The following is a 16,031-nucleotide window of genomic DNA, read 5'->3' as shown; positions in this document are numbered from 1 at the left end:
GTGAATGTGTGTGTGGGGAGGGTGTGTGCGCAGGGCGTGTGCGCAGGGCAGTTTCTTCAGTTCCAGCTCAGACCCAAGCCAGCGAGTTACTCTGCCCCCTGGTGTCCTTCCAGTAAAGGCAGTCAAAGACAGATGGGACAGGAGCACACATGCCCACACATAGCACACCTGACTGAGGGCACAATGTCTAAGGCACCAGCATGGCAGCGTGCATGCCCAGGGGTGAGGAGTGCAGCCTTCAGAGCTCATCAGAACTAAATGTGGCGGGAAAATCTTTCCTTCCTTGGTCACTCATGGGGACAGAGGGCGTGCACGACAGCCCCGGGAGCCTGTGAGGGTGTCGCCGTGATGTTTGTGAGAAGGGAAGGCTGACTGAGCACTGCAGGCTTGAGAGTGAGCATGGGAGATGAGGTGCAGAGGGCTTGTCCTCTCACAGGCGTGCCCAGCGATGGCCATGCAAAGGCTACACTCTGCAGGCCTCATGGGTCTCAGGCACCCGCAGAACAGGGGCGGGTTGAGCAGCCCAAGGGCAGTGGGAACCCTCCCGCATGCCCAGCCCTCACCCTTCAGGTCCCCCACTGCCCAGTCCCAGAGAACACGGTTGAGCCTGGGTATCCCAGGAGCAGATGAGTGTCCCCGCACAGGCTGGTCCCCAGAGCAAAGACAGGTCACGGCCAGTGATTGTCCCCCAGCGGGATCTCCCCATACGCCCACCAACTCCACTTGGCCCTCGCCCTTCGGTGGCCCCCTGGACGCAGCTTTCTGTCCCACCCAAGTGAGACTTTTCTCTAAAACCCAGCAAGGCAAGAGCCAAGCCGGAGCTCTGCTGCCCTTGCAGCGGCCCTCACAGTGCCCCATCCTGTGGGGTGGTGAGGGAGGAGGCAGGCGCTGTGCTGACGCGAATCCAGTGTGGGCACCTGCAAAGACCCTCCTTCTGGGCTGTGCGACCCAGGCCGCGGCCAGTGTGGAGCTTTTCCGCAGTCCTGGGCTCCCCTGGCCGTCTGCCTTCTCCACCTCTCAGCAAACACGTGTTCGTGGGCTTGCAGGCTTGGTCTGGCCCAGTGGGAAGCAGAGAGAGCGCCGGGCGCCGGCGGTGCCCTACCTGACTTGAAGATGTGGATAAGACACATGAGCAGTGTGCCCAGCTCCTGGCAGTAGAACGTGTGCTGCTGCTCGCTCATCTCCACTCTCAGCCGCTTCGTGCCGATGTCCTCCAGGAGGATGCCGACCAACTGCAGCAGGAACCTGCCGGCAGGAGGCGGGGGAAAAAGCAGGTGAGTCTCCCCGTCCCTTTCCTCACATGACGGGGAGGTGAGCAGACCCCTTCCTAAGGGCCGTGGGCAAAGAGACAGGGTGGAAGTGATTGTGCTGGGGCAGGGAGGCGAAGCATCACTACAGCCGCCTTCTGCCACCAAGGCCATGCCAGGCACGTTCTCTACTTTATCAAGCAATCTGGCACCTCTGATGCCCACGAGGGCAGGGGCCGCATTTCAGGGAACACTAATTGCGAGTATCACAAGTGTTCAGAGCCCGCACGTACCACAGCCCGAGAGAGCGTGCAGGCACGGAGCGTCTGTGGCACTGAGGTCCTGCAGGGCCCAGCAAGGGGCAGGGCACCCACCTAGGGACTCTTGGCTCCTCCAGCTTCTCACGTTTCTCTTAGACTCCTACATGGTGTTTGAGGGGCCTGGGTGGGGGGCACCCAGCTATACTCGGCCTGAGGATGAGGTGCCGCTCAGCTCCCACAGTGCTGGAGATTCCCTAGACCACCCTGCCATTACTCGAAAGTCTGGAGGTCGTACCCAGCAAGAAATCAAACTGGCTACACTAGCTCTTGGCGTTAAGTCTAGCAGAGACTTCCTCTAGACAGCTCACCGGGGACACAGAATATACCGAGAAAACGTTTCTTCCGGCAGCATCTTGGTCTGTTTCCCTTCACTGTGCTCTTCTGGTGTCGGGCTTCTGTCGCCGTCCCGTAACCTATTGATTATTTGGCAGGAGATGAAGTAGGGAGACAGGGCAAGCTCCTGGATTCGAGAAAGAACTATTTCTTCCGTTGACTGGGAGATGAGAACCCTCAGAATGGCCAGGATGCCGGAGATCCATAGCTGGACCGTGCTCACGGAGGCCTGTGAGAGAGAGAGGAGGGGCCGCTTGCACAGGGTGCCCCAAGTCCTGGCACTCACCCTGCCCTCTGCCCCGCTACTCACCATGGTGTCAGGGGTGACGAACATGCTACGCAGAAGCATGTCCACAGGCCGGAGGGAGGCGGGGGCCAGGATCTCGAAGAGCGTGTTCACCACACCCAGGGCTTCGTGGGAGTCGATGTGCATCTGTGAGAGCCACACCCCACTGGGCTAGCACCCACACCTGAATGGGCGCTGCAGGGGTGACGACATGGGCCCCCACCTCACCAGCATGTCTGAGAACCCCTTGGGGTCAACCCTCAGCAACGACCCTGGAGGTCAGTCCTGACCCAGTGGCCAGGCACTGACTGCCTGTGGCTGGGCCTCACCGGCTGGGGATTGGGGTCCCCAGGAACGGTGGCAGAGTGGTGGAACAGCCTCCCCCTCTTTGTGCAGCCTAGAGAGTCCAGAGCAGTACCAACGGCCCATCTAGTGCCTGCTGTCGCCCGGGTCAGGCCCACTGCCCTGCTCAGGTCCCTCCTCCCTGGTGCAGCGGGGCCCTTGGGAGCTGGTCCACCTGCTTCCCACCCTCTGCACACACGCACCTGCTGCCTGGCCAGCATAGGGAGGACGACGTCGGCGACCTGCCGAGACAGGCGTTTCCACTTGTCTTCATTCTCTTTGTGGCACTGCTGCAGGACAAGGATGAACATCTCTACCACCTGCAGAGGGGACAGTGCAGGGCGCGTCAATGCCCAGGGTATGCGAGTGCTGAGGACAGAGGCTGACCTGGGGCGGGGCTGCGAGCTGCTGTTTCTGCGCAGGTCCCTGGCCTCCAATGGCCCCAATGGTCGGGCTCTGCAGCCTCACGCCTGTGCAGGGTCCTCGGCCCCAGGGCCTCAAGGCAATGCCAGGTGTGGCCCCACAACAGAGAAGAGTAGGAAATAAGCATAGCCCTTAACGGGTTTAGATTTGAGAATTAGAAATATACATTTTTTAAGATTCAACCATCTGTGCAATGCTGTGGTACCCTCTCTGGAAGCAAGGGTGCCAGCCACAGTCCCTGAGCACATGGCCCGTCCGTCTCATGGGCGGCCTCCCCGACAGCCCCAGGCGCTGGCTGACCTGGTGGTACTGGATAAGTCTCAGCAGCATGGACACCACCACCTCCTTCTGCGTTTCCAGCTCTTTCCCCGCATCGGCCTTATTGGTTCCTCTCAACACAAAGAGGTCGTGGACGATGGGCTGCAGGGCCGGGATGGCTGTGGGGACAGCAGGCACATAAGAGGCATACAGGGACAACAGTCTTGGGAGGACACTTTCTGCCTCCAAACAGTTTCAGGAAACAAAAGCCCCTATCCACACTGTGCATGAGGACATGGGATCGCCCACATCATACATGTCAGGGACACGTGTGTGGGACACCCACACTGCACGTAAAGGACACAGAGGGTCATAAAATAGCATCATTATACCACCACGGGAGCATTCTGGGCAAGCTCAAACTCAAAAAGGGAAATTAGAGCTTCTTTCTATGGGCTGACTGAATACGACAGGTCTAACAGAGACAAAGGCAAACCTCAGATCCAATGAACAAAGCGCCACTTTCTACTTTCATGGGAACCAACTCAAGGGTTACTTACTAGAGGGCGACAAATGCCCCTCATCACCGGGGCTGGGCTGTGTGATGCCCCAAGTGGGGTGGTGACAATTATGTGCTCTATAGATGGGTCCCCAAGTCTTGGCCTCATTCCAACTTACAAGGGCAGATTCTTGAAAAGCCCAAATACAAACTAAGAAAACACCTGCCCTGGGAAGGGGCAGCTGACATGCCACTGCATAACTGACTAGCACCCTTCTCCCCACAGCAACACATACACGCACTGACACCGTGCAGTGACACAGGCACATGGGCGCTTGCTGCTGTGACACACACACTCAGCACTGGAACAGGGACACAGGCATTCGTCACAGTGACGCACTCAGCAGTGGCATAGACACATGGGCGCTCGCTACAGTGACACACACTCAGCAGTGATACAGGCACACGGGTGCTCTTTGCAGTAACACACAATGACACGGACACGCACCACAGTGACACACACGCTCAACAGTGGTGCAGACACACAGGCACTTGCTGCAGTGTTCTGCAGAGGAACAGACACTTGTTCCTGGTGCCTCACGCCCCCCCAGGTCAGTGCACGCACACTGTCAGCTTCTCCGCAGCCAAGCTCCCCTGCTGAAAATAGTGGAGTGGGACTGGGGGATGGAGCAGAGAGAGGGCTGAGCACCTGCCCTGAGCACTGCTGGAGGGCGCCCTCCCGCTGAGCCAGCTGTGGCCCAAGATTAAACAGGAAGCCTGGCTCTGGGGCCCATCCATTCCTCACGCTGAGACCCCCGATGCAGGGAAGTGCAGGCGGCTGAGTTCTGTCAGTCACGTCTCTGGGCCCACCGGCTACGGAGGAGAGATGTGGCCTGGTGCTGAGGCAAGACCCTCAGCAGCCTGGCAAGGTGACTCTTTCACTGACTGCCATGCCTGCACAATGCACAGAGCTGGAACTGCCCAGTGCCTACCTCAACTCTGGGCAATGCCAAGGTCTGAAGTTCGAGCCTTATAAAGTCCTCACAGTGACATCAGAGGGACCAATCCAAAAAGGCTTAATTATGTCTCAAAACCGAAAGGTTTCCGGCTCTCTCCACAAACCCACGACAATGTCATGCAGGGCGGGTCTGAGCAGAGGTCTTCAATGTGCCAGAGCACCATGTTAAGCCACCAGCAGCCTGGGTATACACCAAGCTCATTTCTCAGGACTTGTTTCAAGTCTGTTTCAGACAGAGAGACCGTCGGCGCTGGCCAGGCCTCAGCGTCCACTTTCTCATCTCTACCTGAACAGACTATAAGCTCCTCAGAGGCAAGGGTGCGCTCTCCTCGCCACACCCGCGTCTCGACACTCACTCACGCAACCATGCCACCTGGCTACACACTGACGTGTGTATACGCAGGGTGGGTGCTGGCATGGCTAGAGGCTGGGGTCCCAAGAGCTCGCTGGGGAGCACAGAGAAACGGTCCTGTTACCGTGAGTCACGGCCTTCCTCCCACTGGCCATGATGCCATCACAGAGCTGAATGATTTTGGGAATTCCAATGATCTGCTTGGAATGATAGCGTTCGTAAGACAGTAACACCAGGAAGAAAAATATGTTCGGAATAATTGCCTCTGATTCCCTGAAAACAAAAAGAGTCATTTAGATACTTCTTAAGTTGAAGATACGAATCAGCAGTAACGTAAAATTAGCACCGGTGCACACACTGGTACCAGGGCACCACAGGCCCCGCGCCCACGGGCTGAGCCTCCGCCTACCCTCTGGCCCTGACCTGTAGGCCCCAAGACTGAACCTATCAAGGCCACCTTGCCCGCAGGTTGGGTCTCAAGGTCACGACGGCTGGCACTGAGGAGAAGCCAGGTCTCCGGATCCTGTGACCCGGAACAATCTGCATCTGCCTTTGTGTCTCATTACTGGGTCTTGGGGCCACACCTGGCAGTTCTCAGGGCTCACTCCTAGAAGGCTCCGGGGACATATGGGGTATATGGGGTGCTGGGGATGGAAATTTGGAAATTGGATCAGCCGCATGCAAGGCCAACATCCCACCTGCTGCATTATCACTCTGGCCCTTTATTTATCAGGCAGTTCCACTTTTGCATGATTAGACACCGCCAGGGGAGATGTGCTAGAATTGCACTGCGGGCAACTGTAAAGGCACAGTGAAGGGAAGTGGCGGTGCCAGAACGGTCTTCCCGAAAGGCAGCCACAGCAAGAAGCACTTTGTCTAAGACACCCGTGATAGGGAGGACTCCAGGGCTGGCGGGCAGCACTGCCCGAAGGAGCCCAGGTGCATCCCAGCACTGCCTGGTCCCCAGAGCACTGCCCGAAAGAGCACTGTCAGGAGTGTTCTCCATTTACTCCCCCCTTCGAAAACCTTAGTGCTTGGGGCCAGAGCAACAGTACAGCAGGGAGGGCGACTGCCTTGCATATAGTTGACCCAGGCTCCACCCTTGGCATCCATTTAATCCCGAGAGCCCGCTGAGTGATCTCTGAGCACAGAGTCAGGAGTAATCTCTGAGCACCGATGGTGACACCCCAAGAAAACACAGCAAAAAACCCTCCCCAAGGGGCTGGAGAGATAGCACAGCGGGTAGGGCGTTTGCCTTGCACGCGGCCGACCCGGGTTCAAATCCCAGCATCCCATATGGTCCCCTGAGCACGGCCAGGGGTGATTCCTGAGCAGAGAGCCAGGAGTAACCCCTGTGCATTGCCAGGTGTGACCCAAAATGCAAAAAAAAAAAAAAAAAAAACCCTCCCCAAGCACCAAAAGTGCCAATGAGAAACCCCATTTGGCACCTCTCCCATGATGGCAGTGACTGCAGTGCCACTTCCCACACCATCTGTGGGTACTTATTTAATTTCCAGAAACAAAATGCACAGCACGTCAATGAGATTTCCATGAGAAAACTAAGTGGAACGAGCCAGTGTGCCTACCATTCTTAGAAGTGAATGCTACCAGGATTACTTCAAATGAGAAAGGTGAACACCCATAGGAGAACAGAAAATGCCTGATGGCTGCTTACCTGAACTGGCCCACTTCGATGTATTCAAACTGCTTCAGCACAAATCCGATAAACACCTGTGGGCAGGAAGAGACCGAGCCACCATGAGAATGAAGGAAGGCTCTGGTCGGCCTCTCTGCAGACATCTGGACACACTTCCTGGCAGTGGTCTGTGCCTACAACAGTGTGCCCTCACGCCAGACCACAGGGCTGCAGGATACCCCGGAAGCCTGGGAACACTCAGATGGGGAGCTGGGATTAGTGAGTGTGCTTAGCATGTGGGAGGACCCGCTTCCGGCCCTGCACACGGCCCCTTATGCACTGCAGGGAGCAATGCCTGAGCACTGAGCCACGAGGAACCTGAAGCAAGACCAGGTGAGGCCCTAAACCAAAACCAAAACAAACATTTGCCGAACACTAAGGTGCCCCCCTACAAAAGTCAAGGAGACAGCGGGCATTCTCCAACCCTTCTGAGGGGTGCAGGTGGGGGCTTTTCATTCTAGTCTGTGGCACTCAACACAATCCGGCTGGCATCAAGATACGGGAGCAGTCTGCCTGCCAGTCGCTGCCCCCTTCAGGAGGTCAGCAGGAGGAGCAGGGACCATTACCAGTCAGCGCCACCTGCCTGCCTGCTCCAAGGAGCAATCTTGGCCCTACAAACCTGCACTGTACCAAGTGGCACAAGCGCATCAGAATCAACATGGGGTAATGGCCAGGAGAAAGGCCCCAGGAAGTCGCTACATGGGAGCGGCTGGAGGGCTGCAGCCAGAGCCGGATTCGGAACTGGAAGGAGTTCTGCACCAGCTCAGTATCCACATAGCCTGGAGCAGGAAAGCTGCAGAAGTGGTTTCTCTCAGCACCTGGGAGTCACAGGGAGATTTTGGAAGCCAGAGGGAATCAGTGAGCTGAGTCTGTGAGGGAGAAGGCTCGAGGCCAAGGGCCAGTGCTGACTGACGGCGCATCTGTCTGAGCAGGGGAGGTGCAGCTGCGGGCTGGCTGGGGCCTCTGCCTCTTTCTCAGGCACAACTGTTCCCCCCGCACCTGTGCCTGGGGAAGAAACAAGGCACCCCTTTCCTCTGCTCAAATTTCTGACAGCCATAGGAGAAAGGGCAGAGCGCAACTCTGGCCACAGCAGCGCCCTTGATCAGAAGGAGCTCGTCCCCCAACTCCAGCCGAGACACAGAGGGTTAGTGTCCTACTCAAATCCCTGCACTTCTCCTGGTTTACGGACCCTGTAGCTATAGCTAAATCCTTGTCTAGAAGAAAGTGAAAAATCGAACCACAACCATTCGTCTATTTAAAACCTCTGGAGGTCTCCCAAAAGACAGATCTTAGCTTAGCTTCAGTCTCACCTCACTGTGTGAGCAGTGGGCATGAGTGAGACATAAAGGGCTCTGCAGACGACACAGCTGGGGCCAAGCCAGCGTGCTGCAGTCTCTGTGGGCCCGAGGAGCCCTGGGGTGTGTTAGACCCATATGCACCGGGTGACAAACCTGATCAGAGTCCAGAAGACAGTAATTGACCCGCAACTGAACCAGTTGTGCCAACAGATCCAAGACCTGCCTCTGCAGCTGCACGGATGTGGTGGTGGTGTACTGCTTCAGAGCTTTGATGACAAGCGGCTCGAACAGGCGTATGTGGCTGTGAATAGCATTCTGGGAGAGAGAGATGGATCTTCCACCAACGCCCTGCCAGGCCCCAAGCAGGTGCCCGCCTGCATCACGCTTCACCTCATACTTACCTTGTCTGCACGGTTCTTCGTGACGCTCGTGAGGTTACTCTTTAACTGGGTAGACATTTTCTGGAGTACGTCAAACCAGCTGAGGGGCAGAACACAGGTAGGTGAAGCACCACACTCGCTCCAGGCCACATGAGCTGTGGGCAATAGAGCAGGGCACGGCTGCCTGGCAACACGGACATGCACGAGAGCAACAGCTGCTCCTCTTGGGACGGACTGTGAGAACTTCCAGCTGAGTGGTGGCCCTGGCACCTGCTCTGACAGCTGTCCCTGCTCAGCCCTGTCTTCACCCATATGTGGATTCGGCAACTTAGCATCGCTTACTTTTCTTTTTTTTTTTTTTTTGCTTTTTGGGTCACACCTGGCAATGCACAGGGGTTACCCCTGGCCGTGCTCAGGGGACCATATGGGATGCTGGGATTTGAACCCGGGTCGGCCGTGTGCAAGGCAAACACCCTACCCGCTATGCTATCTCTCCAGCCCCAACATCACTTACTTTTCTTTCAAAAATACTTCCATCAGTGACTTTCTGGTCTTAAGAGATAAAGAATTATATGACAGTATCAAACAAACCAATTTTTTTACATATTACTCCCACCTCATAATTACTAAGTCATTATTATATTACATATATTATATATAATTCTCCACCTCATGTTACTCAGTCAAATACTTCAGAAGACAGATTCCTGAAATTCGGATATATAATGAGGCTCAGATGGGTATTTCGCCAGCTCCTGCTTCTCTCTCCCTCTCCCTGTTTGTGTGTAGGTGCATATATACGCACGTATATATACATACACATACTTTTTTGTGTTTGGGTCCCACCCCAAATTGCTTCTTTCTGGCTAGGTGCTCAGGGGACCATGTATGGTGCAGGAGTGAAGGTGGGTCTGCCACGTGCGAAGCTGGCACAGCGGCCTACTGGCTGGACTATCTTTCCAGCACCCTGCCCTTTATTTGTGGAAGCTGTTTTGATCACTTTGTGTAAAGTAGGGAAAGCAAGAAACTTTACTGTGATTTCTCAGGGGTAAACAATACCTGTTGGTACTCATAGTGGCTTCAGAAACACTCCGGGGCAGGAGCGAAGGTCCCCCAGGCCCTGTCAGGAGTAAGCCCTGCATACTCCCGGGTGTGGAGCAAAAAGCAAACCAACCAAAACATGCCTTCACTGGGGTTGGAGACCGTGCAGCAGGTAGGGCACTTGCCTTGCATGTGGTAATCTGGGTTCGGTCCCTGGTATTTCATTCACATGGTCCCCTGAGCTCCTTTAAGAGAGATCCCTGAGTGCAGTCAAGAGTAAGCCCTGAATACTCCAGTGTGACCACAAAACAAACAAAAATACAAAAAAACAATGTATCTGCCAGGCACCCAAATCAGCCACTTTCATGAGGGGACTTTTATTTTATTTTTTTTGCTTTTTGGGTCACACCCAGTGATGCTCAGGGGTTACTCCTGGCTTTGCACTCAGGAATTACTCCTGGCGGTGCTTGGGGGACCATATGGGATGCCGGGGATCGAACCTGGGTCGGCCGCATGCAAGGCAAACGCCCTATCCGCTGTGCTATCGCTCCGGCCCCCACGTGAGGGGACTTTTAGATGGAAGTGACAAAGCACTAGGAAAGCTATCTGGGACTCTTCTCTACCTTCGTGTTCCCCAAACACCAGTATGTGGGGCCTGCGGAGCCCACTTCACCTCAGTGATCTCTGCCAAATGCAGGTCACAACCAGCAAGTCGTCACTGGCCTCGCCTCAGGTCTGGGACATTTTCTGTCATCACGTCACAAAAAGATGTCACGGACCTAACCTCAGACCTGAAATATTATCTCTCATTGTCTATCTCACAACAAGATATCAGGTCTGGCTTCAGCCAGGACATTCCCTCTCCCCGTCACATCCAGGTGTCCTGACTTCCCGGGGTTCTCTGAGCACAGCAGACTGCAGGCTGATTTTCTCTCCCATGTACAAGTCAATCCACGCTTGCTCTCTCGCCAGGCACAGACCTTACCCTGCGGGGTCGTGGTCCTGCTCAGCCTGCACCATGTTCCTCAGGCTTGCGTCGGCCAAGGCCTGGGTGAAGTGGGTGTAGGGAGCCATGAAGCAGTAGTGGTATAAGCCAGGCCTCACGCTGGAGGAGCCCAGACGCTGCGCACGGCCTTGACACTTGCTGGGGTTGGAGGAAAAGCCGTCAAACTGCGAGGCCAAGTTCGTTCCAAAAAGAGTCTTTAGCAGCTAGAAGGCGAGAAGAGATGCCATCTGCACTAACCTGGCAATGCAAACAATGCTCGGACCACTCCCAAGCCCTCCCCTGCTAACTGGACACTGCCATGACCGGGGCAGCCACGCCGCGCTCCCCGTCAGATGGCAGCCGGGTAGGCTGCTCCACCTCAGAGGCCCGAAGTTTCACTGTAGCCATGCCCAGAGGAAGCCCTGGCCTGCCCTGGGGACAGGGGCACTGCACGGCACCCAGAGCTGGGTCTCACTTGCTGGACACAGACAGTCGCCATGGTGGGCTCTCGACTGAAGCAGGACTTCAGATACCCCAGGATCTCTTCGACACACTGTGGGGAAAGAACAGTAGGACATTCTGATCACAGGCGTCAAAGCCAGAGGGGTGCTCCAGGGGGTCACATGGGGCACATTTCTAACGTGTCCTGGCACAGGGCATGTTGGGGAACACGCTCAGGTCTGCTGTGTCCCGTCTGGCCCATCAGTTCCTGGGAGGCACATCATTTGATGACAAAGGGGCGCCTCTGAGCAGCCTGCCCAATGAGCACATGACTGTCTTCCTGTCCCGCTGTGACAGTGCAAGGCTGTGAAGAGCGAGGAAGCACCCATGACCCCTGGCAAAGGGCTTGGCACCACGCGCCACCTCGGCCAGCTCAGCCAAAAAGCCCACCAGACCGAAAATATCCTCATATCTGTCCTTCTGGCACTCTCCCACCTCCATGCCTTAGACACCAAAACCCCCAATTCACTCGGATCAGCCTCAATGCCCAGGGCACGCCCGAACAGCTCAAGAGGGTACCGGAGTCCTGACCATGCCACTCAGCCAGGCAGCCACGTGCAGGCACCGGGACTTGGGGGGAGGTGGCGGCAACCTCTGAGAATGTCCAAGGCACAAAGTCCAGACCTTTCCCAAGCACAAGATTCAGACAGCCATCCCAACCACCGCTGCCCAAACTGTACCCTGCTGCCACCAGAAGGAAGAGCACTGCTCCAGGGCACCATGCCCAAGAGATGGAAGCCCCCAGGGCCTGGCACTGGGCCAGGGAACAGAGCGCTTCCCTCCGTCTCAACCTGAGGGGAGATGGCAGAGCAGCAGCAACACAGGACAGTGGAGCAGGGCTGCAGGGCTCTGACGGTGTCAGCCGGAAACTGGACACTTTGTCATTAGAAAAGGAAACGTGTCAATCGCCACCAAACACCATATTACCTCCATCAAAATGAAGGTAAATTAAAAACTCCAATGCTGGGCCGGAGCGATAGGATAGCGAGTACAAGGCCGGCCTGGGTTTGATCCCCAGCATCCCATATGGTCCCCTGAACCTGCCAAGAGCACAGAGCCAAGAGTGAGCCTGGAGAACCACCAGGTGTGGCCCCCAAACAAAAGCAGAGTCAGAGGGCTGACTCTCTACAGTCCAACCCTGTAAGTTGGGGGTGCATCACCAGAAGCTTCTCACGTGCCCATGCAGGACTGTACCTCAGAGGACCAGGGTGCAGACCATGCTTGCTAGCTACGGCTCGGCAAGAATGCTACAAACCTTCCCAATGTCTTGCAGAGTTGCCAACTCAAGGATCTGAGCGAGAACATCCAGGGCAGAGCGCAGAAAGCCCCCAAACTTCTCAGAGCTGTTCTGCAGATCCAAGGTGACCTGGGCAGGGAGGGAAGACAGAGCCTGTGGTGTGCCATACCCTGTCTACAGCAAGAACATGTACTGTCTGCCGGGACACAGGTACCATGAGCCATCCCCACACGTCCACCGTTTGATGGGGAGGAAGGGCATATTTGGGTTTTAAGCAGAAAAAATAGCCCAGCAAAGGAATGACTCAGATAGCTATATAAAAACTGGTTTCTTTCTGGGGACAGAGAGATAGAGCAGTCAGGGCCATTTGCCTTGCACGTGGCTAGGCCAGTTTGATCCCTGGTACCCCACATGGTCCCTGAGCTCTGCCCGTAATGATCCCTGAGCACTGAGACAGGAATAAGCCCTGAGCACCACAGGGTATGGCTCCAAAATAAAGTTGTCCCCAATCCCTCCCACCCCCACCAAAAAAACCCACAAAAACCTGTTTTTTCCCCAAAGATATCTTCCAAGCTATACTGAAACTTGAAGAGATCATCCTTAACCTTCTAGCATGAGAGAAAACTCTGTAAAGGCTGTTAATGCCCAGCATCTGATAAGTAGCACATCCAGACTAAAATGATGTGTCTCACTGTAGGCACAGAAGGATCACTGGGCTCACTGTCAGACTCGGGTCTTTAGTCTGCCTACAAGAGAACATCACATTTGTCTACGCAAGCATTTGAGACACTGAAGAATGCAGCTGAGTATACCAACTCCCCCGGGGACCAGATGTAAAGGGTGCTCGGACCACAGAAGTCACCCGTAAAACGGATGGAGATCAGTGGCTATGGAGACCTTGGGGAGATGTCGCAGCAGCTCAAATGTGCTCTGTGAACTGTGCTGCTGCCAAGGTGAAAGAGAAAAGGCTTTCTAGGCAAAGGGAGAGGAGAGGGGGACATGGGGAAAATCTACACCCTCTGCTTGCTGTGTGAGTCTTAAGAGTTTCAGCAGCCACTGTCCACTGTGGTCTGGGCAGAGGCCGGGGGAGTTCCAGGCAGCCGTGGAGAGAGGGACACAGGGCACCCCCTCAGGCTCACTTCCTTTCCTGTGGCCTGGCTGTGTCCAGTCTAGTGTGGTGGCCAAAGCACACGGCGGGTGCGGGGAGCCCAGGCCGATCGCCAACAGAGCCCCCCCATGGCGGAGAACTCACCCCCAGCACTGCTCCCCTGAGTCTCATGGGCTCTGGGATCCCTGAGCCACACAAAATCGTGTCCTTCTGGCACACCAAAACTGTGTCGGACACCTCACATGGTCATGACATTGATAACAATGTGTGACGGAGTCGACTGGGAACAAGCTGAAAGGCTAGTGGCAAGGACTGTGAGGTAGTGAGAGACATGGACAGTGTAGTACATGAGGACACGGGGCCGCTGCAGCAGGCACGTGCTTAGGGAAGCAGCACTACCTTGTAATTGGCGTGAGTGGCCTTGAGGACATCGTGCAGTTTGAGGTAGGAAGGAAGATGGTAGAAACTCCCCAGAGAGGAGGATTTGTTGGCTGTCGCTGGCCCTGAGGTATCAGACTGTCGAGAGGCTTTAAAAATACAAACACAAAATGAGCAATTAGATCAAAAGCAAAAACCTCCCACATTTAAACTACTGGCAACAATGACTTTTAAAAGAGGTCTAGTGGGACTGGAGCAAAAGTACAGTGGGTAGGAAGTTTGCCTTGCACGCGGCTGACCCAGGTTTAATCCCTGGCATCCCATATGGTCTTTCTGAGCACTGACAGTAATTCATGAGTACAGAACTAGGAATAACTGTGCACATTGCTGGGTATGACACAAAAAACAATGTATACTAAAACAAATCAAATTTTCTTCTGGTTAATTAGAGGTTACGAGAAACTAATATATACAAGTACAATCAGTAAAACAAACAGTAAAATAAATGCCCTTAATCAGTAAAATGAAACCAAGCAAAGCTGTGAGCTACTGTCTTTTTGGTCAGCTTGCCTAGTTCAGTGACTCCGCAACACCCAATGGTGGACCCTGGCCACCCCAATCCCATGGGAATGTTAAATAATTAGAGAGAGGCCATGAATATATCAGGGAGCTCTGACACCGGTCTGACACCTGGATGGGAAGTGGCGCCAGACACTGAGCAGCTGTCCCATTCCAGTTTCACGCATGCTAGGCTTGGGCAGACTGACCACAGGGTGTGTCAGGTCAGTCCTATGCCTGGACGCAGCCCGCACAGAATGCTTCCTGTGCCGAGTGGCAGGAGAGTCCCCACCTCCAGCCCCGTACCTGGACTGGCCTCACTGCCTTTCTTAGGGCTCAGCGGCGCCGAGGCCTGCTCCCCAGGCTCTTTCTCCTTCCCCTTCCGCCGGATTGGACTCAGCGAGGGCGGGTTTGTCAGGGATGGCAAGGCTGCCTACAAGAGAACCCAGACTGCCTGAGGAAGTGCTGGCGCTGGGCCTTCGTGCTCCGCGTCCCCGCACACACTGACACAGCACATACACCAACCTTTACCCCCCGACAATCAACCATGGGGTATGGAGCAGAGGGAGAGGGGGCCGGAGAAATCCCCCCCAGTGGCAAGAAGCCAGGACGCTACAGGAACCAGGTCCTCCAAAGACTCCTGCAAGGGGCAGCCAGACCTAGGGATGAAGAGGGGCCGCCAGCCCAGACTGTGCGAGAGGGAGCTGGAGCCCACACAAGGGCAGCATGCACCGAGGTGACACGGCCAGGGCTGCAGACCCCAGCACTGCCAAACACTCTCATGACCTTGACCAGCCAGGAGACGCAAGTGTCAGGGGCGTGGGATGCAGGGATAAAGGCAAAGTGGAGGGCTCAGGGTGCGCCCAGCCCCGGAACTAGGCTAAGTGGGAAGAGTCAGGAGCAGACCACTCGCTGCAAGAGGAGATCGGAGAGGGGAACAGAAACCATGACCCCAGGGCAGGAGCAGCACTGCGAGTGCTCAGGTAGGCGGATACACAGGACCGAGGCCAAGGCCAGGAGGCCCAAAGGCTGGTGGTGGCAGGAGGAGCTGGTGTGGGAGCAGCAGTGAAGGTCAGATGGGAAGGTGCAGGGCCGAGAGCAGCGGGAGGCCTGGAGTGGGCATGCAGGCCACGAAGCAGGAGACACGCCGACCAAGATGAAGAGCCTCGAGGGAAGGCCCGGCAAGGAGGAAAAATCAGGTCAGTATAAGGGAGCTCAAGAGACTCATTTCATTGAGCTGGACCTCCTGTCCATACACCAGGAGAGAGCTTCAAGGCTCTAGTCCCGAATGCCAGCTCTCAGCTCTCAGTAAAGGTGGACTCAGGCACAGAGCCAGAGTGAAATGGGGTGCAAGCAGGCAGTCCTGGGGAGCGTCAACCGTGGTGTTAAGAGGTTAGTGGCTCCCTCAGAGAGCAAGGAGCCAGTGGGTGTGTGCGGGAAGTCTAGGCAGACATCCTGAAAAAGGGAAAAAGGTACCTTGAGAGCGGGCCCAGGAGTCACGTCGTCCAGGACGTGCGCACAGATGTTGATGACCTTCAGCAGGTGTGAGAAGAGCTGCTCCACCATTGGCACCAGGCTCCGATCCGCCAGCGCGGGCCACACCTCCTCCTGCTTGGTGGCTGCGGGGGTGGTCTCTTCTTCAGAGCTGCAAGAACTCCTCAGAGACTTGGGGGCACTGGCTGCGAGAGAGGCACACGCATTAGCAGGCCCCGATGCAGAGCACGGGCAGCTCCAGAAATGCCAGATCCGACAGGAGGGTCCTCCCCGGCCC

The 16,031-nt window shown here is 55.7% G+C and overlaps 1 protein-coding gene across 4 annotated transcripts in view; it reads right to left on the bottom strand.

Moving 5' to 3' along the window:
* The window catches only part of HTT (huntingtin), a 107,619-nt gene that overhangs the window by 30,551 nt on the left and 61,037 nt on the right, over nt 1-16,031 (bottom strand). For all 4 annotated transcript variants that reach the window (XM_055140448.1, XM_055140450.1, XM_055140449.1 and 1 more), the window contains 15 exons: nt 15,737-15,939; nt 14,567-14,693; nt 13,724-13,851; nt 12,235-12,345; nt 10,954-11,031; nt 10,479-10,702; nt 8,474-8,552; nt 8,226-8,387; nt 6,754-6,809; nt 5,203-5,351; nt 3,252-3,388; nt 2,732-2,848; nt 2,211-2,333; nt 1,894-2,129; nt 1,103-1,245 (listed from right to left, as the gene is read on the bottom strand). In XM_055140448.1, coding sequence (XP_054996423.1) covers nt 1,103-1,245; nt 1,894-2,129; nt 2,211-2,333; nt 2,732-2,848; nt 3,252-3,388; nt 5,203-5,351; nt 6,754-6,809; nt 8,226-8,387; nt 8,474-8,552; nt 10,479-10,702; nt 10,954-11,031; nt 12,235-12,345; nt 13,724-13,851; nt 14,567-14,693; nt 15,737-15,939 — 2,073 coding nt within the window. The remainder of the gene's footprint in view (nt 1-1,102; nt 1,246-1,893; nt 2,130-2,210; nt 2,334-2,731; nt 2,849-3,251; nt 3,389-5,202; nt 5,352-6,753; nt 6,810-8,225; nt 8,388-8,473; nt 8,553-10,478; nt 10,703-10,953; nt 11,032-12,234; nt 12,346-13,723; nt 13,852-14,566; nt 14,694-15,736; nt 15,940-16,031) is intronic.

This window comes from Sorex araneus, chromosome 5 (genome assembly GCF_027595985.1).
Source record: "Sorex araneus isolate mSorAra2 chromosome 5, mSorAra2.pri, whole genome shotgun sequence".
Taxonomy (NCBI): Eukaryota; Metazoa; Chordata; class Mammalia; order Eulipotyphla; family Soricidae; genus Sorex; species Sorex araneus.
This window is presented reverse-complemented; position numbering and strand designations above follow the sequence as displayed.